Raw genomic sequence first — 27,697 nt, 5'->3', positions numbered from 1 at the left:
TGCTTGGGGTCATTGTCCATTAGGAAGACCCATTTGCGACCAAGCTTTAACTTCCTGACTGATGTCTTGAGATGTTGCTTCAATATATTCACATAATTTCTCTTCCTCATGAAGCCATCTATTTTGTGAAGTGCACCAGTCCCTCCTGCAGCAAAGCACCCCCACAACATGATGCTGCCACCCCCGTGCTTCACGGTTGAGATAGTGTTCTTTGGCTTGCAAGCCTCCCCCTTTTTCCTCCAAACATAACAATGGTCATTATGGCCAAACAGTTCTATTTTTGTTTCATCAGACCAGAGGACATTTCTCCAAAAAGTACGATCTTTGTACCCATGTGCATTTGCCAACCGTAGTCTGGCTTTTTTATGGCGGTTTTGGAGCAGTGGCTTCTTCCTTGCTGAGCTGTCTTTCAGGGTATGTTGATATAGGACCTGTTTAACTGTGGATATAGATACTTTTGTACCCGTTTCCTCCAGCATCTTCACAAGGTCCTGTTCTGGGATGGATTTGCACTTTCCGCACCAAAGTACATTCATCTCTAGGAGACAGAACGCGTCTCCTTCCTGAGCGGTTTGACAGCTGCGTGGTCCAATGGTGTTTATACTTGCGTACTATTGTTTGTACAGATGAACGTGGTACCTGCAGGCATTTAGAAATTGCTTCCAATGATGAACCAGACTTGTGGATGTCATCACATTTTTTTCTGAGGTTATGGCTGATTTCTTTTCATTTTCCCATGATGTCAAGCAAAGAGGCACTGAGTTTGAAGGTAGGCCTTAAAATACATCCACAGGTACACCTCAAATTGACTACAAATATGTCAATTAGCCTATCAGAACCTTCTAAAGCCATGACATCATTTTCAGGAATTTTCCAAGCTGTTTAAAGGCAGTCAACTTAGTGTATGTATCTTCATGTACAGTGCCTTGCGAAAGTATTCGGCCCCCTTGAACTTTGCAACCTTTTGCCACATTTCAGGCTTCAAACATAAAGATATAAAACTGTATTTTTTTGTGAAGAATCAACAACAAGTGGGACACAATCATGAAGTGGAACGACATTTATTGGATATTTCAAACTTTTTTAACAAATCCAAAACTGAAAAATTGGGCGTGCAAAATTATTCAGCCCCTTTACTTTCAGTGCAGCAAACTCTCTCCAGAAGTTCAGTGAGGATCTCTGAATGATCCAATGTTGACCTAAATGACTAATGATGATAAATACAATCCACCTGTGTGTAATCAAGTCTCTGTATAAATGCACCTGCACTGTGATAGTCTCAGAGGTCCGTTAAAATCGCAGAGAGCATCATGAAGAACAAGGAACACACCAGGCAGGTCCGAGATACTGTTGTGAAGAAGTTTAAAGCCGGATTTGGATACAAAAAGATTTCCCAAGCTTTAAACATCCCAAGGAGCACTGTGCAAGCGATAATATTGAAATGGAAGGAGTATCAGACCACTGCAAATCTTCCAAGACCTGGCCGTCCCTCTAAACTTTCAGCTCATACAAGGAGAAGACTGATCAGAGATGCAGCCAAGAGGGGGGCAGTATTGAGTAGCTTGGATGAATAAGGTGCCCAGAGTAAACTGCCTGCTACTCATGCCCAGAAGCTAAGATATGCATATTATTAGTATTAGATTTGGATAGAAAACACTCTAAAGTTTCTAAAACTGTTTGAATTATGTATGTGAGTATAACAGAACTCTTATGGCAGGCGAAAACCTGAAAAAAATCCAACCAGGAAAGGGGAAATCTGAGGTTTGTAGTTTTTCAAGTGATTGCCTTTCCAATATACAGTGTAAATGGGGTCATATTGCACTTCCTAAGGCTTCCACTAGATGTCAACAGTCTTTAGAACGTTGTTTCTGGCTTCTACTATGAAGGGGGAGCGAATAAGAGCTGTTTGAATCAGGGGTCTGGCAGAATGCCATGAGCTAAGTCACGCGTGCGGCCGTGAGTACGAGCTCCATTCCTTTTAATTTCTAAAGACAAAGAAATTGAAACATTATTGAAGATTTATGATAAAAACATCCTAAAGATTGATCATATACATTGTTGACATGTTTCTACGAACTGTAATTAAACTTTTTTGACTTTTCGTCTGGACTTAGTGCCCGCGCCTTGTGCATTTTGGATTACTAGACTAAACGCGCGAACAAAAAAAAGAAGAGGTATTTGGACATAAATATGAACTTCATCTAACATTTATTGTCTAACATGGAGACCTGGGAGTGCCATCAGATGAAGATCACCAAAGATAAGTGATTCATTTTAACGCAATTTCTGTCTTTTGCGACACCTCTCCTTGGTTGGAAAATGGCTGTATGGTTCTCTGTGGCTAGGCGCTGACCTAACATAATCGCAAGGTGTGCTTTCACCGTAAAGTATTTTAGAAATCAGACACCGTGGCTGGATTAACAAGAAGTTTATCTTTAAAATGGTGTATAATACTTGTATGTTTGAGGAATTGTAATTCTGCGATTTCTGTTGTTTGAATTTGGCGCCCTGCAATTTCACTGGCTGTTGGCGAGGTGGGACGCTAGCATCCCACATATCCCAGAGAGGTTTTAAAATGTATTGGAACACCATTTTACCAGAATTATAAATGTCTTTGATTTATCTAGAAACAATATCTGATAATGGCTACGATCGTACTATTCAGGAATGAATATATTCTTCTAATTTCTCAGACAGCCATTAGACAAATGTAATTTACAGCATGTCATTAAACATACATTTTAGTTAAATTAAATATCATACAATTAATTTATAACACATTTCTTATACATTTGTACATGAACTTGCATTGAATTTTATTTTAAGTGCTTTTTAAGGTTTTCGTAAAATCCAAATTCTCTGTTCGTGGCTTTGACCAGGACATACTTTCTCAGGATGTTGCCTCTGAGCATTTTTGATACAACTTGTTTGTCATTGGCACTGCACATTTTTTGATACTTCTAATTTAACTCTGCAATGAAACAATAAAATCCACTCAAGTTCTTCAGAGTTCCTTTGGGGGAATCTTGTCTCTCCATTTTCTTCATCAGTTGATCATACCTTTTATTGTATTTCTCAGTTTTCCGTTAAGCTTTATCAAGTTTGACATTTGTCATGCAAAGATCTCTGTTTTTGAGCGACCTCTTCCAACCTTTTTCCTTCCAGCAAGGATTTGACTTCTCATTCCTGTTGCAGATGATGAGGAAGGGGTATCAGGGCGTGCATCAGGGTAGGTAAGTTAGGGGATGGTATGATGGCCTCATGTTCTGGCTGCAAGTCACCTGGTGACTAATGTGTTGTGTTGGCTGATAGGTGGGTCTCCATTGCAACTGTTCTCTTTAAAGTCTGTCTTCTATTCCTTTGGTCCCCCTCGCCACCTCCCACTATGACACAGTCCGTATTGGGATACTGGCCCCCCTGATGGCCCTCTGTGGCTTCTTCACCGCCCTCCTCTACCTCTTGCCTCTCTTCCAGCTCCTCCAAACCCTCCATGCACATCCGGATCATGTCATAATCTTCCCTGCACTCATCCTCCTCTGTTGCCCTCACCTGGAACAAAATTGAGACCGATTTGAGTGTGCTAGTAATCAATGTCCTAGGTTCAAATACTATTTAAAATATCTCAATTACTTTCACATACATTCTAAGTATTTATTTTGTATTTGAAAGGACAAGTAGTCAAATATTTTAATGCATTTGGAAATACTAAAATACACCGACTCAAATACACTCCCATGCATTTAACCCAGGGATTTAAAAATAGTATTTGAAAATACTCTCAAATACAATTTGGTAAACTATTTGGTTTTAACAAATAACCATTAAAATACTAAACCATGTATCTTTTTTTGGGCAGCGTATTTGAAAATACAATATTTTAAATACCAAAAACACATAATACTATTATGTTGATACAATACAGTAACTCTGCTGTTGTAGAGAGTACATGATTCTCACCCATTTATAGATCCAGAGATGGATGCACTGGTAAGTTTTGTTCCTGAATCTACTTACCTTGATCTCATCCAGAGTGTTATGTTCGTCATCGTGACGTATATCTGTCTTAGTGTACAAGAATGTATGTTCATCAACCTGAGACTGTACAGGGCTGTGAGGCTGCACTGAGGGGGAATGATCAGTAGAGGTCGACATAAGGGATTGACTGCTGCCACTGACTGTCACTGGCATCGAGTGACTCTCTTCTGACTTGATCTGAAAAGGAGCGGTGGAGAGAAAAATAATGAAGACGAGCCGATTGAATGTTGTCACGGGTAGAACAATCTGACAGTGAACACTGCAAATCCAGCCTTTGTTGAATCACATAGTAGACTCGTATTTGCTTTCTACAACTGAAATATATGTTAACATTTTATGTTGTGATTTCCAACCAATGCTTCAATAGGGTGCCTACGACTAAACACCAATAAACACTAACCAAAATAAGTAACTAACCTTTGGTGAGCTGGGGTTCCTTGGCTGCATGTACTTGCCCAGGGCTCCCCGGCACTTCTCCACAACATGCTCCATCTGCAGGTAGCTAGCGGCCGTCAGGTAATTCACTATCTCCTTGGGGCTGAACTGCAGCACACCGGTGTAGCAGGACTGGAGCAGCTCACATACCACAGAGGAGCTGTGAAGGACTGACACCTAGAGGGCAAAATAGGACAAAAACATACCAAACAGTTATTTTGCTGTTACGTCTCAAGAGACCTTTCCTATGATCAATCGTGTAAGCCATAAGTGTCATATCCTGCAAGACTTGTGATAGTATCTACTCGACTGAACCATAATGAGGCATAGGACTGGAACCACAGCTGGCGTGATACATCTGAGTTTCCCAGGCCAAAGATATGCCTATTAAAACAGTCTGATCATTGAAAGGTGCATGTGACAAGAAGTGTCCGGGGCTAGTTTATCAGTTGAAGCTGACACAACATTTATGAAACATAACCCAAATAGTGTGTATCAAGGTGGCTTTCACTGGCATCCACCTGCAGTTCAGAGGAAGGGTTAAGCAGGAATTGGTCCCTGAGGAAGGGGGAGCAGGCAGCCAGGACCACTTTGTGTCCCCGGAATGTCTGCCTGCCGCTGGCCACGATGGTGATGTCACAGAACTGCTGCCTGGACCTCAGAGAGTTCATGCTCTTTAACGTGGCGTCACCGTGACCTGGCAACCGGAAACACAGCACCTCCATCTAATCTACTGTGGTGCCTATATGAGAGACATGAAGAGGACATTTTTGACATAATGCAATTATCATGTAAAATATGCAGTACCAGTCAAAGGTTTGGACACACCTACTCATTCAAGGGTTTTTCATTATTCTTCAAAGTAGCCACCCTTTGCTCTTGCACACTCTTGGCATTCTCTCCAACTTCATGAGGTAGTCACCTGGAATGCATTTCAATTAACAAGTGTACCTTGATAATTAATCACGAAGCTGGTTGAGAGAATGCCAAGAGTGTGCAAAGCTGTCATCAAGGCAAAGGGTGGTTACTTTGAAGAATCTGTTGAACACTTTTTTTGGTTAAAACATATGTGTTATTTCATAGTTTCACTATTATTATACAATGTAGAAAATAGTAAAACATGTATAAAAACCCTTGAATGAGTAGGTGTGTCCAAACGTTTGACTGGTACTGTATAAATATATATATATATATATATATATATATATATATATATATATATCTCTTTTAAGTGGGAGAACTTGCACAATTGGTGGCTGACAAAATACTTTTTTGCCCCACTGTACATATATATACACATATACAATATACACTGCTCAAAAAAATAAAGGGAACACTTAAACAACACAATGTAACTCCAAGTCAATCACACTTCTGTGAAATCAAACTGTACACTTAGGAAGCAACACTGATTGACAATAAATTTCACATGCTGTTGTGCAAATGGAATAGACAACAGGTGGAAATTATAGGCAATTAGCAAGACACCCCCAATAAAGGAGTGGTTCTGCAGGTGGTGACCATAGACCACTTCTCAGTTCCTATGCTTCCTGGCTGATGTTTTGGTCACTTTTGAATGCTGGCGGTACTTTCACTCTAGTGGTAGCATGAGATGGAGTCTACAACCCACACAAGTGGCTCAGGTAGTGCAGCTCATCCAGGATGGCTCATCAATGCGAGCTGTGGCAAGAATGTTTGCTGTGTCTGTCAGCGTAGTGTCCAGAGCATGGAGGCGCTACCAGGAGACAGGCCAGTACATCAGGAGACGTGGAAGAGGCCGTAGGAGGGCAACAACCCAGCAGCAGGACCGCTACCTCCGCCTTTGTGCAAGGAGGAGCAGGAGGAGCACTGCCAGAGCCCTGCAAAATTACCTCCAGCAGGCCACAAATGTGCATGTGTCTGCTCAAACGGTCAGAAACAGACTCCATGAGGGTGGTATGAGGGCCCGACGTCCACAGGTGGGGGTTGTGCTTACAGCAGGACGTTTGGCATTTGCCAGAGAACACCAAGACTGGCAAATTCGCCACTGGCGCCCTGTGCTCTTCACAGATGAAAGCAGGTTCACACTGAGCACGTGACAGACATGCCAGAGTCTGGAGACGCCGTGGAGAACGTTCTGCTGCCTGCAACATCCTCCAGCATGACCGGTTTGGCGGTGGGTCAGTCATGGTGTGGTATTTCTTTGGGGGGCCGCACATCCCTCCATGTGCTCGCCAGAGGTAGCCTGACTGCCATTAGGTACCGAGATGAGATCCTCAGACCCCTTGTGAGACCATATGCTGGTGCGGTTGGGCCTGGGTTCCTCCTAATACAAGACAATGCTAGACCTCATGTGGCTGGAGTGTGTCAGCAGTTCCTACAAGAGGAATGCATTGATGCTATGGACTGGCCCACCCGTTCCCCAGACCTGAATCCAATTGAGCACATCTGGGACATCATGTCTCGCTCCATCCACCAACACCACGTTGCACCACAGACTGTCCAGGAGTTGGTGGATACTTTAGTCCATGTCTGGGAGGAGATCCCTCAGGAGACCATCCGCCACCTCATCAGGAGCATGCCCAGGCGTTGTAGGGAGGTCATACAGGCACGAGGAGGACACACACACTACTGAGCCTCATTTTGACTTGTTTTAAGGACATCACATCAAAGTTGGATCAGCCTGTAGTGTGGTTTTCCACGTTAATTTTAAGTGTGACTCCAAATCCAGACCTCCATGGGTTGATAAATTTGATTTCCATTGATAATTTGTGTGATTTTGTTGTCAGCACATTCAACTATGTAAAGTAAAAAGTATTTTATAAGAATATTTCATTCATTCAGATCTAGGATGTGTTATTTTAGTGTTCCCTTTATTTTTTTGAGCAGTGTATAGATATATACAGTGGGGCAAACAAGTATTTAGTCAGCCACCAATTGTGCAAGTTCTCCCACTTAAAAAGATGAGAGAGGCCTGTAATTTTCATCATAGGTACACTTCAACTATGACAGACAAAATGAGAAAAAAAAAACAGAAAATCACATTGTAGGATTTTTAATTAATTTATTTGCAAATTATGGTGGAAAATAAGTATTTGGTCACCTACAAACAAGCAAGATTTCTGGCTCTCACAGACCTGTAACTTCTTCTTTAAGAGGCTCCTCTGTCCTCCACTCGTTACCTGTATTAATGGCACCTGTTTGAACTTGTTATCAGTATAAAAGACACCTGTCCACAACCTCAAACAGTCACCCTCCAAACTCCACTATGGCCAAGACCAAAGAGCTGTCAAAGGACACCAGAAACAAAATTGTAGACCTGCACCAGGCTGGGAAGACTGAATCTGCAACAGGTAAGCAGCTTGGTTTGAAGAAATCAACTGTGGGAGCAATTATTAGGAAATGGAAGACATACAAGACCACTGATAATCTCCCACGATCTCGGGCTCCACGCAAGATCTCACCCCGTGGGGTCAAAATGATCACAAGAACGGTGAGCAAAAATCCCAGAACCACAAGGGGGGACCTAGTGAATGACCTGCAGAAAGTTGGGACCAAAGTAGCAAAGCCTACCATCAGTAACACACTACGCCACCAGGTACTCAAATCCTGCAGTGCCATACGTGTCCCCCTGCTTAAGCCAGTACATGTCCAGGCCCGTCTGAAGTTTGCTAGAGAGCATTTCGATGATCCAGAAGAAGATTGGGAGAATGTCAGATGAAACCAAAATAGAACTTTTTGGTAAAAACTCAACTCGTCCTGTTTGGAGGACAAAGAATGCTGAATTGCATCCAAAGAACACCATACCTACTGTGAAGCATGGGGGTGGAAACATCATGCTTTGGGGCTGTTTTTCTGCAAAGAGACCATGACGACTGATCCGTGTAAAGGAAAGAATGAATGGGGCCATGTATCGTGAGATTTTGAGTGAAAACCTCCTTCCATCAGCAAGGGCATTCAAGATGAAATGTGGCTGGGTCTTTCAGCATGACAATGATCCCAAACACACCGCCCGGGCAACGAAGGAGTGGCTTCGTAAGAAGCATTTCAAGGTCCTGGAGTGGCCTAGCCAGTCTCCAGATCTCAACCCCATAGAAAATCTTTGGAGGGAGTTGAAAGTCTGTGTTGCCCAGCAACAGCCCCAAAACATCACTGCTCTAGAGGAGATCTGCATGGAGGAATGGGCCAAAATACCAGCAACAGTGTGTGAAAACCTTGAAGACTTACAGAAAACGTTTGACCTCTGTCATTGCCAACAAAGGGTATATAACAAAGTATTGAGAAACTTTTGTTATTGACCAAATACTTATTTTCCACCATAATTTGCAAATAAATTCATTAAAAATCCTACAATGTGATTTTCTGTTTTTTTTCTTCTCATTTTGTCTGTCATAGTTGAAGTGTGCCTATGATGAAAATTACAGGCCTCTCATCTTTTTAAGTGGGAGAACTTGCACAATTGGTGGCTGACTAAATACTTGTTTGCCCCCCCTGTATATTGTAGCACCTGGGTCAACCTAAGGGAAACTTAGGTTGTACAAGAGGCATGGTGTTGTCTGACTATTCTTTAAAAAGTAAAAGCACAGCTTCCATATATCGTGTTGACAATCAACATTCCCTGTGATTCTGAACTGATGGTCATGTTAGACAGAGAAGGTCAAGTCATTGTTCACTTTGTTTTCACGTCAAACAACGTGTAACTGAAATCAGGCATATGATATGGCTCTCTAAAACAAAGTAAACAATCAAGCTACTAACGTTACTAGCCTAGGTTGAAGATAACCATTAACGTTATATATTTTTCGACCTCGCTACATACTACTGCTAACGTTACTAGCTAGCACTAGCAGCATGTGCTTAGGTCAATTGTGCAGGCTGTAAATTTCGCCAACGTTATTGAATATCCAACCCCGCTAACTTAGTAGTACCAAACTAGCTTGTTGCCCCCTAGCCCCAGCCAGGCCAATGTCAACTAGCTAGCCACAAGACCCTTGGATTAAATTCGACATTAGCTAGTTTAGTGTTTCCTTACCTTCTATTACTGTAGATATATTTTTACATCTCCTTAATATATGTTTTTTTGTGGAGTAACTAGGCACGAATTCGTTGTATGTTAGCCAACACGCTGTTTACTTTGTTTAACTAGCTAACCCCAGCATGTTTTCAACGGTCGTCCCTAGTTACCAAAAGCACTAAGTCATAAACCCCGCCTATTTCTACACATGATCTTCTTAAAATGGTATATTAAACCTAACCTTAACCACAATGCTAACTTTATGCATACATAAGCCCCACTCCCTCCCCCCCCAAAAAATATATGAATTTTAGCATTTAGCTAGCGATTTTTTTACGTGAGTGGACCATCACTTCCCCTGACAACAGCTTGACAGTCATTTTTTTTTTAAATTAATTATTATTATTCTTTTTTTTACCCCTTTTCACCCCAATTACTCCTCAGTAAAAAGGCACATGACAGCCTGCTTGGAGTTTGCCAAAAGGCACCTAAAGGACAGACCATGAGAAACAAGATTCTCTGGTCTGATGAAAGAAAGATTGAACACTTCGGCCTGCATGCCAAGTATCACATCTGGAGGAAACCAGGCACTGCTCATCACCTGGCCAATACCATCCCTGTGAAGCATTGTGGTGGCAGCATCATGCTGTGGGGATGTTTTTCAGTGGCAGGGAATGAGAGACTAGTCAGGATCGAGGGAAAGATGAATGGAGCAAAGTACAGAAAGATCCTTGATTAAAAACCTGCTCCAAATCGCTCAGGACCTGGGGTGAAGGTTCAGTAACCGAAAGGGTGCTGGATCTAATCACCGAACTGACATTCGTGTGAAACTGAAAGTGCGAACCACTGCTTTTAACCAGGGCAAGGTGACCGGAAACATGACCGAATACAAACAGTGTAGCTATTCCCTCCGCAAGGCTATCAAACAAGCTAAGCGTCAGTATAGAGACAAAGTAGAGTCGCAATTCAACGGCTCAGACACAAGAGTGGCAGGGTCTACAGTCAATCACGGATTACAGAAAGAAAACCAGCCCCGTCACGGACCAGGATGTCTTGCTCCCAGGCAGACTAAATAACTTTTTTGCCCGCTTTGAGGACAATACAGTACCACTGACACGGCCCGCAACCAAAACATGCGGACTCTCCTTCACTGCAGTTGACGTGAGTAAAACATTTAAACGTGTTAACCCTCGCAAGGCTGCAGGCCCAGACGGCATCCCCAGCCGCGCCCTCAGAGCATGCGCAGACCAGCTGGCTGGTGTGTTTACGGACATATTCAATCAATCCTTATCCCAGTATGCTGTTTCCACATGCTTCAAGAGGGCCACGATTGTTCCTGTTCCCAAGAAAGCTGAGGTAACTGAGCTAAACGACTACCGCCCCGTAGCACTCACTTCCGTCATCATGAAGTGCTTTGAGAGACTAGTCATATCACCGCCACCCTACCTGACACTCTAGACCCACTCCAATTTGCTTACCGCCCAAATAGGTCCACAGACGATGCAATCTCAACCACACTGCACACTGCCCTAACCCATCTGGACAAGAGGAATACCTATGTGAGAATGCTGTTCATCGACTACAGCTCAGCATTTAACACCATAGTACCCTCCAAACTCGTCATCAAGCTCGAGACCCTGGGTCTCGACCCTGCCCTGTGCAACTGGGTACTGGACTTCCTGACGGGCCGCCGGTAACAATATCTCCACCCCGCTGATCCTCAACACTGGGGCCCCACAAGGGTGCGTTCTGAGCCCTCTCCTGTACTCCCTGTTCACCCACGGCTGCGTGGCCATGCACGCCTCCAACTCAATCATCAAGTTTGCGGACGACACTACAGTGGTAGGCTTGATTACCAACAACGACGAGACGGCCTACAGGGAGAAGGTGAGGGCCCTCGCAGTGTGGTGTCAGGAAAATAACCTCACACTCAACGTCAACAAAACTAAGGAGATGATTGTGGACTTCAGGAAACGGCAGAGGGAGCACCCCCCTATCCACATCGATGGGACAGTAGTGGAGAGGGTAGTAAGTTTTAAGTTCCTCGGCGTACACATCACAGGCAAACTGAATTGGTCCACCCACACAGTCAGCATCGTAAAGAAGGCGCAGCAGCGCCTCTTCAACCTCAGAAAGCTGAAGAAATTCAGCCTATCACCAAAAGCACTCACAAACTTCAACAGATGCACAATCGAGAGCATCCTGTCAGGCTGTATCACCGCCTGGTACGGCAACTGCTCCGCCCACAACCGTAAGGCTCTCCAGAGGGTAGTGAGGTCTGCACAACGCATCACCGGGGGCAAACTACCTGCCCTCCAGGACACCTACACCACTCGATGTCACAGGAAGGCCATAAAGATCATCAAGGACAACAACCACCCGAGCCACTGCCTGTTCACCCCGCTATCATCCAGAAGGCGAGGTCAGTACACGTGCATCAAAGCAGGGACCGAGAGACTGAAAAACAGCTTCTATCTCAAGGCCATCAGACTGTTAAACAGCCACCACTAACATTGAGTGGCTGCTGCCAACACACTGACTCAACTCCAGCCACTTTAATAATGGGAATTGATGGAAATTGATGTAAAATATATCACTAGCCACTTTAAACAATGCTACTTAATATAATGTTTACATACCCTACATTACTCATCTCATATGTATATGTATATGCTGTACTCTATATCATCTACTGCATCTTTATGTAATACATGTATCACTAGCCACTTTAAACAATGCCACTTTGTTTACATACCCTACATTACTCATCTCATATGTATATACTGTACTCAATACCATCTACTGCATCTTGCCTATGTCGTTCTGTACCATCACTCATTCATATATCTTTATGTACATATTCTTTATCCCTTTACACTTGTGTGTATAAGGTAGTAGTTTGGAATTGTTAGGTTAGATTACTCGTTGGTTATTACTGCATTGTCGGAACTAGAAGCACAAGCATTTCGCTACACTCGCATTAACATCTGCTAACCATGTGTATGTGACAAATAAATTTGATTTAAAAATCTGGTGTTCTGTCCTTGAGCAAGGCAGTTAACCCACTGTTTCCTGGGTGCCTATGGTAGCAAAATTACAAGATTATGTTTATGCACCGAATGGTTGTCTTATGCAATAGAGCAGGGTTCTTAGAACTCTCTCTTTTACTTCTGATTGAACTGAGAGGAGTCTTTTGAAGCTTGGTCTGGCAACTGTTTAAGAGATGGCTTGGTGATAAAAACCATACAGCCACATTCCATTCTGTGATTAGTGGTGCATGTCAAACATATGTCTCCGGTTTGATTGGGACGGCATTGTGTGTGTGACTCGAGACGGAGATGGTAGCCTGAAGGAATAGAACAAATATTGAATTGTTTGTTCTCATCCTTGCATCTGGGAAATATCACCAGAGGCAGATGACCACAGGATAAACCTAAAGTGGCTTCTGGAGCCCCCCAATCTATATGGGAGGTGTTTGAACCAGCTATGTCTGAGCAATCTTGGCATCAGCTATATAAGGAACAGCATGGTCTGTAAAGGGTAGGCTGCTGGTCTTAATTATTGCAATAATTAATTGATATTGAATAAAGATGATTGTTTGAAGAAATTACAGTCTCACTCACTCCAATAGAATATTCCACCACACGCCGATGACATGGCTGTAGATTAAGGCAGCCCCCCGCACCTCTCTGATTCAGAGGGGTTGGGTTAAATGCGGAAGACACATTTCAGTTGAATGCATTCAGTTGTACAACTGACTAGGTATCCCCCCTTTCCCTTCCCTTTCACCTTCCAACAGGACAACGACCCTAAGCACACAGCCAAGTCGACGTAGGAGTGGCTTCGGGACAAGTCTTTGAATGTCCTTGGCAGAGCCTGGACAACCATCTCTGGAGTGACTTGAGGTTGAGAGGCCTAACGTATCAAAATGTGGAAAGAGTGAAGGGGTCTGAATACTTTCCAAATGCACTGTATCTCACATTCTCCCACATTTCAGGTTGGCAACACAGGGAACCCAAACAGCAAAAAAACTGTACTATTAATGCAGAAAGTATTACCCCTTTTTCCCAGCAACTATTTCCTTTTTTCTTTGATGTTACAGACAAACTTGTACAAAAAAATAGTAGCCTGCCTCTGACATTATCAGAAACTTGCCCATACTGTTATATACATTTATCAATATAATACCAACCAACCTCTTGACCTTGGGGGGTTTATTTATTTAATGCATTATAGTGCCATTGTACTATGGTAACACACAATTAATAAAGATGGTACCATATAATATATTTTTTTACTATTTAGCATAATTGTGTGTTACTGTGGTAGAATGTATAATGCAGGTTAAAACCATGGTATTTCCAAGATCCACATTTATACCATGGTAAACATGAGGCAATGGCATGGTGTTATTTAGGTACAAGGCAGTACCATCATACTTCAAAGTTAAAACCATGGTACATTTCCATGACTCAGACTATACCATGGTATAAGTGAAAGTACCAAAGTAGTCATTTCCATTGGGGGTTTAGGCTGTGTTTCTGTAGGCCTTTAATCACTTTGTGACAATTGCTGTTGTAAAAAGGGCTTTATAAATATATTTGATTGATCATCAGGATATTAATTCATTGGACCAGTGCTTGACTTGGGCACTGGGTACCGGTGTTGTGCCGAAAAGCTCCCCCTGCCAGATGTGACTTGCTTGCTAGTTGAGATTTCTGATCACGTTAGGCTGTGTTTGATTTTATTTTTTTATGTTGGTTTGATCGTGGGGGAGGCAATAGTAATGTCTGCAGTTTTCAGTTTGGCTATTTGTTTCAAGTGTATTTGTCTATAAATAAATCTCGTTGACAAAATTTGTCATCTCTTCCATGTCTTATTTGACTAGTAGTTGTTCTGAAAAAAAAAATCGAATCAAATTTAGGCAGTTAGCCTAGTGGTTAGAGCGTTGGACTAGTAACCGAAAGGTTGCAAGATCGAATGCCCGAGCTGACAAAGTAAAAATCTGCCGTTCTGCCCCTGAACAAGGCAGTTAACCCACTGTTCCTAGGCCATCATTGAAAATAAGAATTTGTTCTTAAAACTGACTTGCCTAGTTAAATAAAGGTAAAAATAAAATAAACATCAGCTAATGTCACAAAGTGCTGTACAGAAACCCAGCCTAAAACCCCAAACAGCAAGCAATGCAGGTGTAGAAGGACAGTGGCTAGGAAAAACTCCCTAGGCCAGAACCTAGGAAGAAACCTAGAGAGGAACCAGGCTATGAGGGGTGGCCAGTCCTCTTCTGGCTGTGCCGGGTGGAGATTGTAACAGAACCAAGATGTTCAAATGTTCATAGATGACCAGCAGGGTCAAATAATAATAATCACAATGGTTGTCGAGGGTACAACAGGTCAGCACTTCAGGAGTAAATGTCAGTTAGCTTTTCATAGCCGATCATTCAGAGTATCTCTACCGCTCCTGTTGTCTCTAGAGAGTTGAAAACAGCAGGTCTGGGTCAGGTAGCACATTCGGTGAACAGGTCAGGATTCCATAGCCGCAGGCAGAACAGTTGAAACTGGAGCAACAGCACGGGCTGTCATCAGGCCAGGTAGTCCTGAGGCATGGTCCTAGGGCTCAGGTCCTCAGAGAGAATTAGAGAGAGCATACTTAAATTCATGCAGGAGACTGGATAAGACAGGAGAAATACTCCAGATATAACAGACTGACCCTAGCCACCTGACACATAAACTACTTCAGCATAAATACTGGAGGCTGACACAGGAGGGGTGTCGGGAGACACTGTGGCCCCATCCGACGATACCCCGGGACAGGGCCAAACAGGCAGACCCCACCCACTTTGCCAAAACACAGCCCCCACAACAGTGAAGTGTTTATTGCTTGCCTGCATTTTACTCCCTCTTTATGTCCCCCCTTCTAATTTCCTTAATTTTGTGGCTAGTCAAATACTTTCTGTGACACACATCAGAGTCAAATACTTTATATAGAACAAACAGGATAGGCAACCGAAATTAATAATTAATGTTCTTGTTATATTAAGAGGGAGTAAAATATAGGCAAGCAAACATTTCAGAACAACTACTAGTCGAATAAGACATGGGAGCGTTGACGAATTTTGGCAGAGACTTATACACTTGAAACAAATAGCCAAACCGACAACTGCAGCCATTACTAGTGCCTCCCCGCTATCAAACCAACATGTAAATCAAATGAAACGCAGCCGAACGTGATCAGAAATCTCAACTAGCAAGCAAGTCGCAGCAATGAAGACTTGAGTGCGTGCGCGGTCAAGAAAGTCGCAACAATGAAGTATTGAGTGCGTGCGCGTCCACGCGAAAGGGGGGGATTCTTGCAGTGGTGAGCTTTTCGACACGTTAAAGGTTCTACTGCTTGATCTCCTGTTCCTCTTTTAGAATATTAGTATAGTAGTATAGTGCTTGAGCTTCATATAGTATGCAGATAGGCAGAAACTGCTTCTCCAATAGAAAATCCATGATCACACTGACGTCTGTCAGCTTAACTCGTGCAGAACAGGAACGACATTGAAAACGTGTCAGTTTGTCACTTTCACGAGTTCTGAGTAATAACAGGTCAACGTCTTAAGACATTGGTTCAAATCTAAGTTGTGCCTTTAGATTTCGAGAAAATTAACAACAAATTAATCATTTTTCACTTCGCTCATTGACTTCTCAAACCCCAGCATGGTCTGTTTCGTTCTGACATTACACGGTTATTGTTCTATTTAGTTATTAATACTTATTTCCAAAAAAGGTCTTAGGAACGTTTATATGTAAAACATTTTGTTATTCAATTATTTTATGATCAGTTTTTATATGTACTTAAAATAGTAGGTACCCTTTTATTTAAATTATTATTTGTTGTTTTATTTCTCAGAATAGTTCCTGATTACACTAAAGAGGGTTTTTAGTCTCTCTTACTACAAGAACCCTTGGTTTGGTCTTGAACATAATTTCCAGTTGAGTTGAATTTCAAAGCCAAATAACGTCTAGCTCAAAGGTTATGGAATAAGCTATTTTCACTTTAAATTGACTTAAATTGTGCAGATCTCGGTTCCTTATCGTTTATGTTCACTGCTCCTACGTCTTTGACTCATCCTACTACAGTTTATACTTTTATATCATCTTTATTGTTTTGTCTTTGTCTATATTATCTCTTAATGCTAGGGGGTTATGAAACAATGTGAAGCGCAAGGTCTTCTTTTTATTTGCTAAACAATTTCAAACAGATTTTTGCTTTTTTCAAGAGTCTCACTCAATTTTGGCTGATGCCAATTTCTGGAGGTCACAGTGGGGCAACGATATTTGGCTCTCCCATGGATCTGAACGCTCCGCTGGTGTCACTACAATGAAAAATACATTTGGTGGTAATATTCTACACTCGGAATGTGACCACTTTGGTCACTTTATTGTCTTGTGATCAGTTACAATGGCATTACGCTCATTTCTGTAAACTTCTACGGGTACACCAAACATGAGAATGATGAGTTGCTTGAATCTATTGAGAAACACATTGGTTATCTAAATTTCCCAATTCGTTATTATTGATAGGAGGGGACTTTAACATTACAATAGATAATTCAACTGATAGATGGCCCCCAGGTAGGCCAACCAATCAGAATTTGGGTTTAATACTTTTTATGGAAAAGTTTGATCTTACATATGGAGAGGTATATGGAGAGGTTTCCGGCCGACAGATCATTCACTTGGAGTAACAAAACAGGTTCCAGACAATCCAGAATAGATTTTTGGCTTATATCCAAATGTATTGATGGTGAGTGTGTTACTACAAATATTTGTACTACTCCCCTCACAGACCATAGGGCTATTTACATTGATATCAAAATATTTACCCCTGATACGAACCTTAGTAGAGCATCCAACTGGAAGCTAAATAGCACATTATTAAATAATTATATAGTTAAATTTGAGGTTAAAGATCTGCTCTCACACTTTTGTGAAAGGGCTTGTGAAGAAAAATCTTATTGCAAGAACTGGGAGCTCTTTAAATTTGAGGTGTCCAAATATCTTGGTAGTATATGGTAGTAATCTTGCTAAGACCAGAAGAGCTGAGGAGGAAAAGGTGATCATTAAGATAACTTCCCTTTCTCAGAGGTCCCCAGCTGACCTCTTGGGGGAGGAGAAGATGGAACTAATTGAGTTACAAAATAAACTGGATAATATATATAAATTAAAAGCAGAAGGAGCCTTTATTAGTTCTAGGAAAAAATGGATTGAGGAGGGAGAACAGAATTCATCCTATTTCTTTAGACTTGAGAAATTTCACTCTAAAGATAACACTATCCATAAGTTAAACATTGATGGTGTTATTACAGATGACCAAAAATGTATCGCTAAATACTGTAGCAATTTTTACAGAAAATTGTATAGCTCAACGTACTGTCAGAATCCACAGATATGTTTTTTAACTCACTGAATAATGTTCACTCTATCAGTGATATAGAATCCAAACAGTGTGATGAACCCATGAAAGTTGAAGAGATTATAGAGTCTATCAAACATCTAAAGAACAATAAATCACCAGGTGTTGATGGAATTACATCAGAATTTTACAAATTATTTTCTGAACAAGTAGCTCCCTTCCTATTTGAAGTCTTTTTAGAGAGTATTAAAAACAATGTTCTCCCTCCTACAATGAGTCAGGGGTTAATAATGTGATATTGTACCCCCTAGCTATATTGCCCATTGTTTGTAATCTATGTATGCTTGTGTTCCCTCATGTGCTTTATGTACTGATTTGTTGTTAATAAAAAATAAAAATAATATTAAAAAAAAAATAATATGACTCGAAAAAGGTCATATTCGCAAATGTTCCCGGAAGTCGAGCTTTGGAAAACGCTGTGCTTTTTAAACTCCTCCCAGTTGTTTCTTCTTTTTTTTTTTTACGGAAACGGAAGAGGTGGTACACATGTAAAGTGAAATCTCGAAGCTAGCTGCCCGAGTTATTAATTTTTTCAGTAAACAATTATGGCGGCCGCGGATCCCTGGTCCTCGAGTCATGGCAGGCCCGCAAGCAGAGGAGAGTTCCCGGGTGGTGAGAGCAGCAACGAGCGCGATGGCCCGGGAGGAAGCGGCGGAGAGGGAGAATCCGAGCCAGATCGGTCAACATTCGAATGCAACATTTGTTTGGACACAGCAAGGGACGCTGTCATCAGTTTGTGCGGGCACTTGTTCTGGTACGAGCCGTGGTATACTTTCGATCAATCGCGAGTAATAGGGAATGTTGTTCCATTCTAACAGCTTCTTTACATACATAGCCAGCGGGCATGGCCTTGTTTACCTTTTAAAACATTTCCGTTAGCCAACTTCTATGCAATAACAAGCGGGTTGTTTTGTCGGATCACACCCATACGTCGAAGACAAATGCTTGCACAATGTTTGTGTGTATATAGTTAAATGTTAACAAGCAAGATGGCTAACTTGAAGTCTAGCGAGTACATCTACTAGATGACGTTAATCATGGATGAGTGTTGGTTGGCTGAGTCTCATACATTGGCCAACCCAACCCATCGAAATAAAGTGCATTTGACTGATATGCTCCTCAACTTTACAACACTGATTCACACATTTTATTAACATTAACTCAATTTAGCTAGGTAAGTTAATGGTTGTACGATCTCGCTACCTGGCTTTAGTTGGCTACGTTGCGTTGGTCGTAGCCCTTGATCATGACTTTCAGCTCCATTACACAGTTCCATCGTGCTTCTACGTCTGCATTGCTTGCTGTTTGAGGTTTTAGACTGGGATTCTGTATAGCACTTTGACATAGGCTGACGTAAAAGGGGCTTTATAAATAAATGTGATTGATTTGAAGAGTTATTGGGCGAAGGCTTATTCTGTATGGGTTCGTTTTGTTTTGAAGAGCCCAGACGCTCGGTCTGAACATTAACACGACTCGCTTGCCTTACGGTTTTGGAAGCATAAGGACCTTATCATTCATATCAGCGACAAATAATAATAAAAATGTTAAATTGATACACACCTTTTATAAGGTTCCCACGAGACAACATTTTTATGTTGCAGCGCATGTTTATGGAAAAGATACGGAAGACAGTGGACTGACTGACTACCTACCTGTGCTCATTAGCGATCTGCGTCTCTGAACATATTAACTAAAAAAATGGAAGCCGCAAACATGTTGTCACTGAAAATACTGTCAGCTGCAACTGTGTTTTGTATTTGTTAAATATTTTTGATGTCATATGAAAGTAAAGGGATTTTATGTTTCTAGAACCGTACCGCAATTTGGAATCGATAGTAGTTGGCTGTTTTGGCTTCCAGAGCCAATTCGCTAGTCTGAATACCAATATTTTTAGCTAACGTGCCACTCCTTGTCATTGTCACATGATATGGAGTACAGTGAGTGGATTAGCTAAAGAGACTGGTACCCATCCTACCAATTCGCCTTTAAACAGAACATGTAACGTTCTTGGACTAAGGCTCTTTTAAGGTCATTGTTGGGCTATTCTGGACGTAAGCTAGTTGGCTAGCTATCAGCATCTTGCCAAAATCATTATTGTGCAACTTGATTCATGCCCCCTTTCAGTTGCACAAGCTACAGCAACAATGTATCGATCTGACGTTTGCAATGTGACAGTGAATGCCTCGCTTGCGCACACCTGCTTGCTGCATGGAGTTCAGTCAGTGGTTGAGGTTGAGCCTCTGCATTGGGTTAATAACTATTACACACTCTGCCATAGGCAATGGATAACTTTAGTGACCCTCACTCATTCACTAAACATTAATTGATTCTACCAAGCACACATCTTCTCTAGCTTAGATACTAGCCAACATTGACACGTGAATCATATATTACAAAAAGCAGGCAATGACCTTCAAGGTTCTGCAAAGTAGCCTACCTGGTTAAATAAAGGTGAAATACTTTTATTTTTTTTACGTTTTTACGTTGATGAAACTTGATGGAACACACATTCCTAAACTGTTCAATGAAAAAGTTACATTTTTTAATTTAAAAAAATGATATATATTTCATGTACATTAACACTATTCCTCTTTGCATGAATACTCTCGATTTCCTTTAGAAAATGGTATCATTTAGTGAGAAATTATTTGGAGATTCATGTCTCACTTATACTAAAGTAAGTCCACTTGAATACCCCTATCCCCGTTGAGGGTGAAAGGCTTAAGCTTCCAATAGCTGATATTGAGCCCCCCATGTGGGAGATAAGGAGGAAGTCTCCTTCCCTAGAGCCAAAGCCTATATTTGAATGTAACAATATAGCTGGAGAGACCTGTGGAGAGTAAGAGTGGTCACATTTTCTGCAGAGCAGACACTCATTTGTCGACAGGAGCATCTCAGTAGTCTGAAGAGGCTCCTTTCCTCTTCTTCGCCAGCGTTGGCCTGAAAACCCATGCTAGTTGGAAACAAGCATGTATGGTGGATGCTTACAGAAATTTATTTTTCGCTGACCACATCCACATTTCAAATGAAAGGTTGGAGATGGGAATGCCACTAATCTTGAGATTTCTTCTCTATTGTCCTTTTATTATGGGAAGGCAAGTCCTCTCTTCCTGGTGTAAACATTCTGTTGGTTAATACTAAGCTCCCCTTAGACTCTGTGTACATTTTCAGAATTTTACCAGGACAATGTTTTTCTAAAATTGGAGGATATAATAAAATGTTACACAGCCCTAAAACTTCAAATCCTGACAGGCTGGTGTTTGAACAAGTTAGGCTGTACTGAAGAATGGAAATGTATATTTGGATGTTAGACACTTCTCAATAGAGGGCTCATTTCATTGTCGAAACTTCAGTCTTGTCCATGCACTAAAATATTGCAGTGAACTGACGGTGACTAATCATTTGATATAAAACATCAGTGGGTATCTGAGACTGCATTAGGCTAGATTTCCCTGGCAAATAATGTCTCCATCTAATTTAGCCTACTTAGCGCAGGTAGCTAGACTAGAGTACACACTTCACCTGTCTCTCACAGATCTAATGTGCAGTCGCTGCTTTCTTTCCACTGGTGCCTAAAATAAGTTCTTCACCTGACTAAACTATTAAAACCCTCCCAGAACCATGGTCACTGTCCAGCTCTACAAATGCTGTATATGCTCCATAGAGCCACAAACCAGTTTCAGAATGCAAATGTATGGCACGCTTTCAGCCCATGTGTTGTCACCATAGAAAACGAGAAGGGGCAGCTCCATTTCACCATTGTCTTAGAGGCTTCGATAGTTCTCTTCTATTTCTATGGTTGTCACGTTCACGATAGTCCTCTTTGTAACCATGGTTTTTGGAACCAACAATGCCGCGCTATGTTGCATCCATCATCCTGCTGTCCCACAATGCAGCAATCTGGCCAGTAACGAGGCGTGATGGTGCTAACGAGCGATGACAGATGGAGCTAATTAAAACTAACGATGGGGAGCCGGGATCATTTTAATCACTCGCATCGTTAAGGTCAGAACAGGGTAACCAGATGCACCCTGTAGGGGCCTACTGGGAAAACAAGACAAATATGGATACCAAAATCTAGCCCACTAACTAGGCCTATGGGAGAATCTCAATTGCATACTCCTCGTGTCCTCTCTTCTCGCCTCAAAGCCAATTGGAGGAGAAAGTCCGAGGAGAGGGACCTCTGACTTTCTCATTCATTGTGTTTTGAAAAGGAGACGAGGAGAGCGGAAGCGAGGAGTATGCAATTGAGAATCACCCCGTGTGTCAATTCCGACTCAATTAAGTAGGCCGTTAGGAGGTTCCTCCAAATGTCACCAGGTTTCTAGGTGATGCCATAATACCCACTTTAACCTTGTTCTCCTTCTCTCTTTCACAGCTGGCCCTGCCTTCATCAAGTAAGTATTCCATTTAAAGGTGTTATCTTTAGTTTCACAGTACTGGTAAATATTAGCTACACTTTTCCTACTGGTTGAAACCAGCCCTTGATCCCTGTCCCATGACATGACCTGAGACCAAACTTGGTCAGTCAGCTGATTTAGTGCAGCTTGTTGATAATGTTCTTAATGTCACATTCATTACACCAGTGTTTACTGTCAACCCCCTTTTGTCCTCAAGGTGCTTTAGATTATAGCACAAGCTGTACATGCATCGCAACATGATTAGTATTGCATATCCTTCTCCTTTATTGTCTAAGAACAAGTCAATGTTTTTCTTTCATTAGTTACTGAGCTAACGCTGTTGATAGAAGTGTCAATGCTAGTGCCTTGTGTACCCAGCTGTCGTACTTGCTCTATTGCTCAAAACTCTCTTATATTGATGACACACAGAAAGTGCAAAGTATCATTTTGAATTATTTTGCCGCTTTTTATTTGATGAAATAATTCTACAAAAGTATATTGATTTAGTCCTTTTACATAACGCACTATATCTCATAGATCTACCCTGTGTGTTGCACATTGTAGTAAGTCAGTGCATGCCAATAGACTGACAGTATTGAACAGACAGTAAAGTATGGCTTCTGTCTCAGTCATGTGATCTCTCTTTCCCTCCCCTTCTCTGTGGTGCAGTGGTTGGAGACACGGCCCAGCCAACAGCAGTGTCCTGTGTGTAAAGCAGGCATCGGCAGAGAGAAAGTCATCCCCCTCTACGGCAGAGGGAGCTCCAGCCAAGAGGACCCCAGGTACACTGTGTGTGTATGTTTGAGTGTGCATAGTTGTACACATGTGACACTGAGAAACTGCATTGGTTAACTGGTGTTTCATCCTCCAGGTTGAAAACCCCGCCTCGGCCTCAGGGACAGAGAACGGAGCCAGAGAGCAGAGGGGTGAGGCCTCTTCATCACTTACATTTTAGTTTGTTTAATATGGCATTTATTGCATGGTTCTTTGCATGTTCACTCTATTTGTAATGAGTGACCACTATTCTGCTCTTTCCTCTTCTTGCAGCCCTTCCAGGGGTTTGGGGACACTGGCTTCCACATGTCCTTTGGGATCGGTGCATTCCCATTCGGCTTCTTCACCACAGTCTTCAACACCAATGACCCCTTCCACAGAGCAGGTACACACAAACAGACACCCACACAACCATAATGTATTCCTTGACACATTGGCTATTGGCTGATCATTGCAATGTTATCACTGTTCCCCCAGACGCATATGCAGCCGATCACCAAGGCAACCCTGACAACGGCAACAACTGGCAGGACTCTCTCTTCCTGTTCGTGGCCATCTTCTTGTTCTTCTGGCTGCTGACTGTGTGAGGGAGAAGATGGATAAAGGTGGAAAAGGAGAGGTGTAGGGATGGGGGAGTGTGTGTGTGTCTATGCTTATACACACACATCAAAGCATCAGGAACGACCGACTTTCTTGCTCAGTAGTGACTGGGAGACTTTAGACTATAGATGGGTGGTGGTAGGATGACTGTCAGTTTACTCTTAGCAAGTGATATCTAATGCAGCAAACAAACGAGTCAAATATATGTATATCCCCCCCCCCCCCCAAATGATTTATGAGATTCATTTGGTTAGGGAGAGTACACTGAGACACCACTCTGAGGTGGATGATACCCAAACGTGAGTGTGAGTGAAGCGAAGTCAATCTATCGACCTTTCTCTGCATTTGTACATAAATACACCACACACACACAGTGGATACCCGGGTTGAGGCATGGGGGCTGACTTTTTAGGGATGGGACTGGTGTATAGACTGGAATCAGTGTTGAGAGAAATGGTTGGATTGAGTTAATTGTAAATTAGGGGAGTATGACAATAATCACTAAGTAACTTTACTGTACCACACTACCTATGTGGTTAACATAGAGATACAGTTGAAGTCGGAAGTTAAAATACACCTTAGCCAAATAAATGTAAACTCAGTTTCACAATTCCTGAGATTTAATCCTAGTAAAAATTCTCTGTCTTAGGTCAGTTAGGATCACCACTTTTATTTTAAGAATGTGAAATGTTAGAATAATAGTAGAGCAAAGGATTTATTTCAGTTTTTATTTCTTTCATCACAGTCCCAGTGGGTCAGACGTTTACATACACTCAATTAGTATTTGGTAACATTGCCTTTAAATTGTTTAACTTCGGTCAAACGTTTCGGGTAGCCTTCCACAAGCTTCCCACAATAAGTTGGGTGAATTTTGGCCCATTCCTCCTGACAGAGCTGGAGTAACTTAGTCAGGTTTGAAGGCCTCCTTGCTTGCACACACTTTTTCAGTTCTGCCCACAAATTTTCTATGAGATTGAGGTCAGGGCTTTGTGATGGCCACTCCAATACCTTGACTTTGTTGTCCTTAAGCCATTTCTCCACAACTTTGGAAGTATGCTTTGGGTCATTGTTCATTAGGAAGACCCATTTGCGACCAATCTTTAACTTCCTGACTGATGTCTTGAGATGTTGCTTCAATATATCCACATAATTTTCCTGCCTCATGATGCCATCTATTTTGTGAAGTGCACCAGTCCCTCCTGCAGCAAAGCACCCCCACAACATGATGCTGCCATCCCTGTGCTTCACGGTTGGGATGGTGTTCTTCGGCTTGCAAGCCTCCCCCTTTTTCCACCAAACATAACAATGGTCATTATAGCCAAACAGTTAATTTTTTTTATTTCATCAGACCAGAGGACATTTCTCCAAAAAGTACAATCTTTTCCACCATGTGCAGTTGTAAACCGTAGTCTGGCTTTTTTATGGCAGTTTTGGAGCAGTGGCTTCTTCCTTGCTGAGCTTTCAGGCTATATCGATATAGGACTCGTTTTACTGTGGATATAGATACTTTTGTACCGGTTTCCTCCAGCATCTTCACAAGGTCCTTTGCTGTTGTTCTGGGATAATTTGCACTTTTCGCACCAAAGTACGTTCATCTTTAGGAGACCGAATGCGTCTCCTTCCTGAGCTGTATGACAGCTGCGTGGTCGCATGGTGCTTATACTTGCATACTATTGTTTGTACAGATGAACGTGGTACCATCAGGCATTTGGAAATTGCTCCCAAGAATGAACCAGACTTGTGGAGGTCATCAAACTTTTTTCTGAGGTCTTGGCTGATTTATTTTAATTTTCCCGTGATGTCAAGCAAAGAGGCATGGAGTTTGAAGGTAGGCCTTGAAATACATCCACAGGTACACCTCCAATTTACTATGATGTCAATTAGCCTATCAGAAGCTTCTAAAGCCATGACATCCTTTTCTGGAATTTTCCAAGCTGTTTAAAGGCACAGTCAACTTAGTGTATGTGAACTTCTGACCCACTGGAATTGTGATGCAATGAGTTTAGTGAAATAATCTGTCTGTAAATAATTGTTGAAAAAAAAATGTCATGCACAAAGTAAATGTCTTATCCAACCTGCCAAAACTATAGTTTGTCAACAAGAAATTTGTGGAGTGGTTGAAAAATTATTTTTAATGACTCCAACCTAAGTGTATGTAAACTTACGACTTCAACTGTACTTAGACAAAATGGAATACAAAAATTGCCCTTTGAAGGAATTTCAGGTTTAGGCTATTCCCCAAATATTAGAGATTGTTTGAGTTAAGGGAGGGTGAGAATGGGATTATAACCTGATACAATAAAAAAACATTTTTTTGTTGCTATAGACACTTTTATTTCCAGGCCAAAGAGCGATGTATCACGTCAAGTACGATTTTGGGAAAATGTATTTGAATATTCCTGATTACAATTTAACTGATTCAATTTTTGTCTGTAGATTTTAGGAACATAATTTATGAATATTCTTTAGGATGGTCTACAGACTGGTACAATAACAACTTTGTATATTCTCTTAACAAACTGCCATTGCACTGTGAAGTCATAGAGAAGACAGACCTAATAATGTGGACACGTTATGAGTTCTTTGTCATATGTTAACAGTCTAACACTATTGTAAAGAGTCATGAGGTTAGTGTACGGGAAGGCTGGAGTGAGCAGTATTGTGTACAGTTGTGCTCTGGAGAATTCGCCACATGAGTAAATACTGTATGACGTCACAGTATTCTCTGGGGACAGTTAGTGGAACATTTTTAAATCTACAAATCAAAATGATCTGGAACACAACACAGAATCCTTTTGATCTGGATGAAATGTACTAAAAACCTGTCCTTGGGGGCTTGTAGCTGGGCACAGTGCTACAAAGGAAAAGATGGCAGCAGAGTCACGTTCATTAAGGCACAACATAGCAAACCTTTTGCAAAATAAAACAAGTGTTTATTGGACAAATTCAGAGTGTACATGTTTCACTGTTTTGTACAGTTTACTTCCGTTTTGTGCCTACTGAACATGACCCAGGTGCAGAAGTCAATACAGTGTTTGTCAGATCATTTTTGACTTAAGTCAGAACGAGTATTTGATATCTGCAACTAAAATAAATTTCATGCAATGAGCAACATGAACTGTGCCCAATGTGACGACATGGACTATTATAATTGTAAGATTTCAATGAGTGTTTCTCCTGATTGTAAGTGTTTGTGTGTCTGTCTGTATATACATTTGTATATATGAATATTGTAAAGGCTGTTTTTACGTGTTTCCGAATGACCAGCCATGGCGATGAGTCAAGATGTGAGATGGTTCGAGTTTAACCTGGCCAGCATGTCATGATGTAGCAGAGTCCCCCTCTTCCACTCAGTGAAAGACAAGTTACATTTCTGTACTCGTACCGGTATATGAGCCAACCAGAAGCGAGTGAGCAGTGTATGAAAAGGAAACAGTAACTCCCATTTCACCCTACCCATTTCATTCTGATACAACTCCTGTGAAGTCTATGAAATGGGTTGAAGATCAAGAGTGTCCAGGAACTCTGTAGCACCTTACCAAACAGCACCAGCCCAATAACATCCATGCAACGGGTTGAGTAAAGGAAGGGCTATCGGGGCACGAAATGATGAGAAGGTGGTCTTTCTTGTGATGTACCGTTGGAGGGGCTAAGTAATTTCGTACATATCACTGTCTGATCAAGCTAGGCATTTGTATTAGAGTCTTTCATGACAAAAAAAGATGGAAATGATATTTGTTTTGCAAGTCTTTTGCTAGACGACACAGTGAGACATTGTGCAAAACCGAATGGTCACGGAGCTGTGGAAATGTTTTCCTGCACTCTGAATAAATAGTTGTTTAATACATTTAATGTAGCCTGTGTTGTCCAAGTTCTTTGTGCACACTTATGAAGTTGAAATGTGTATTAACTGTCCAAATATGCTGAATTTTGAAAGGCAAATCGGTGAGACTGAGATCCATTCAAACACAAAAAAACACAAAGCATAAAATTATTTTGA

At 41.7% G+C, this 27,697-nt stretch overlaps 2 protein-coding genes and 1 long non-coding RNA gene across 4 annotated transcripts in view; 1 reads left to right on the top strand and 2 right to left on the bottom strand.

Annotated features, from left to right (window-relative positions):
- LOC110489276 (zinc finger and BTB domain-containing protein 12) overlaps positions 1-9,839 on the bottom strand; it is a 16,181-nt gene extending 6,342 nt beyond the window's left edge. The window contains exons 1-5 of one of the 2 annotated variants that reach the window (XM_090228202.1): positions 9,482-9,839; positions 4,992-5,212; positions 4,453-4,647; positions 4,015-4,212; positions 1,046-3,549 (exon numbers count right to left, since the gene is read on the bottom strand). In XM_090228202.1, coding sequence (XP_090084328.1) covers positions 3,289-3,549; positions 4,015-4,212; positions 4,453-4,647; positions 4,992-5,195 — 858 coding nt within the window. In that variant the 5' untranslated portion in view covers positions 5,196-5,212; positions 9,482-9,839 and the 3' untranslated portion in view covers positions 1,046-3,288. Of the gene's footprint in view, positions 1-1,045; positions 3,550-4,014; positions 4,213-4,452; positions 4,648-4,991; positions 5,213-9,481 lie in introns of those variants that run through there. The other variant, XM_090228201.1, reaches the window with a different exon arrangement.
- A 4,366-nt stretch (positions 9,840-14,205) lies between these two features.
- Positions 14,206-19,227, bottom strand: LOC149970289 (uncharacterized). Its single transcript, XR_016493642.1, has 2 exons — positions 19,127-19,227; positions 14,206-15,086 (listed from the first exon to the last, which is right to left on the bottom strand). It is a non-coding gene; the product is annotated as an uncharacterized LOC149970289 (long non-coding RNA).
- LOC110488515 (E3 ubiquitin-protein ligase RNF5) lies at positions 18,300-27,549 on the top strand. Its single transcript, XM_021560743.3, has 6 exons — positions 18,300-18,677; positions 22,302-22,320; positions 22,993-23,105; positions 23,195-23,249; positions 23,371-23,482; positions 23,575-27,549. The coding sequence occupies exons 1-6, from the start codon at positions 18,469-18,471 to the stop codon at positions 23,682-23,684; spliced, it is 618 nt and encodes a 205-aa protein (XP_021416418.1). The 5' UTR covers positions 18,300-18,468; the 3' UTR covers positions 23,685-27,549.
- The last annotated feature ends 148 nt before the right edge of the window (positions 27,550-27,697 follow it).

Source organism: Oncorhynchus mykiss, chromosome 30, assembly GCF_057628025.1.
Source record: "Oncorhynchus mykiss isolate SJ-2025 chromosome 30, ASM5762802v1, whole genome shotgun sequence".
In the NCBI taxonomy this organism is placed as follows: domain Eukaryota; kingdom Metazoa; phylum Chordata; class Actinopteri; order Salmoniformes; family Salmonidae; genus Oncorhynchus; species Oncorhynchus mykiss.
This window is presented reverse-complemented; position numbering and strand designations above follow the sequence as displayed.

Bases quoted from the DNA above. Each gene is read 5' to 3' on its own strand.
- LOC110488515 (XM_021560743.3), top strand. From the start codon at position 18,469: ATGGCGGCCGCGGATCCCTGGTCCTCGAGTCATGGCAGGCCCGCAAGC. The intron at 23,250-23,370 runs GTGAGGCCTCTT...CTCTTCTTGCAG, and splicing joins CGGAGCCAGAGAGCAGAGGG to CCCTTCCAGGGGTTTGGGGA. The intron at 23,483-23,574 runs GTACACACAAAC...CTGTTCCCCCAG, and splicing joins TGACCCCTTCCACAGAGCAG to ACGCATATGCAGCCGATCAC.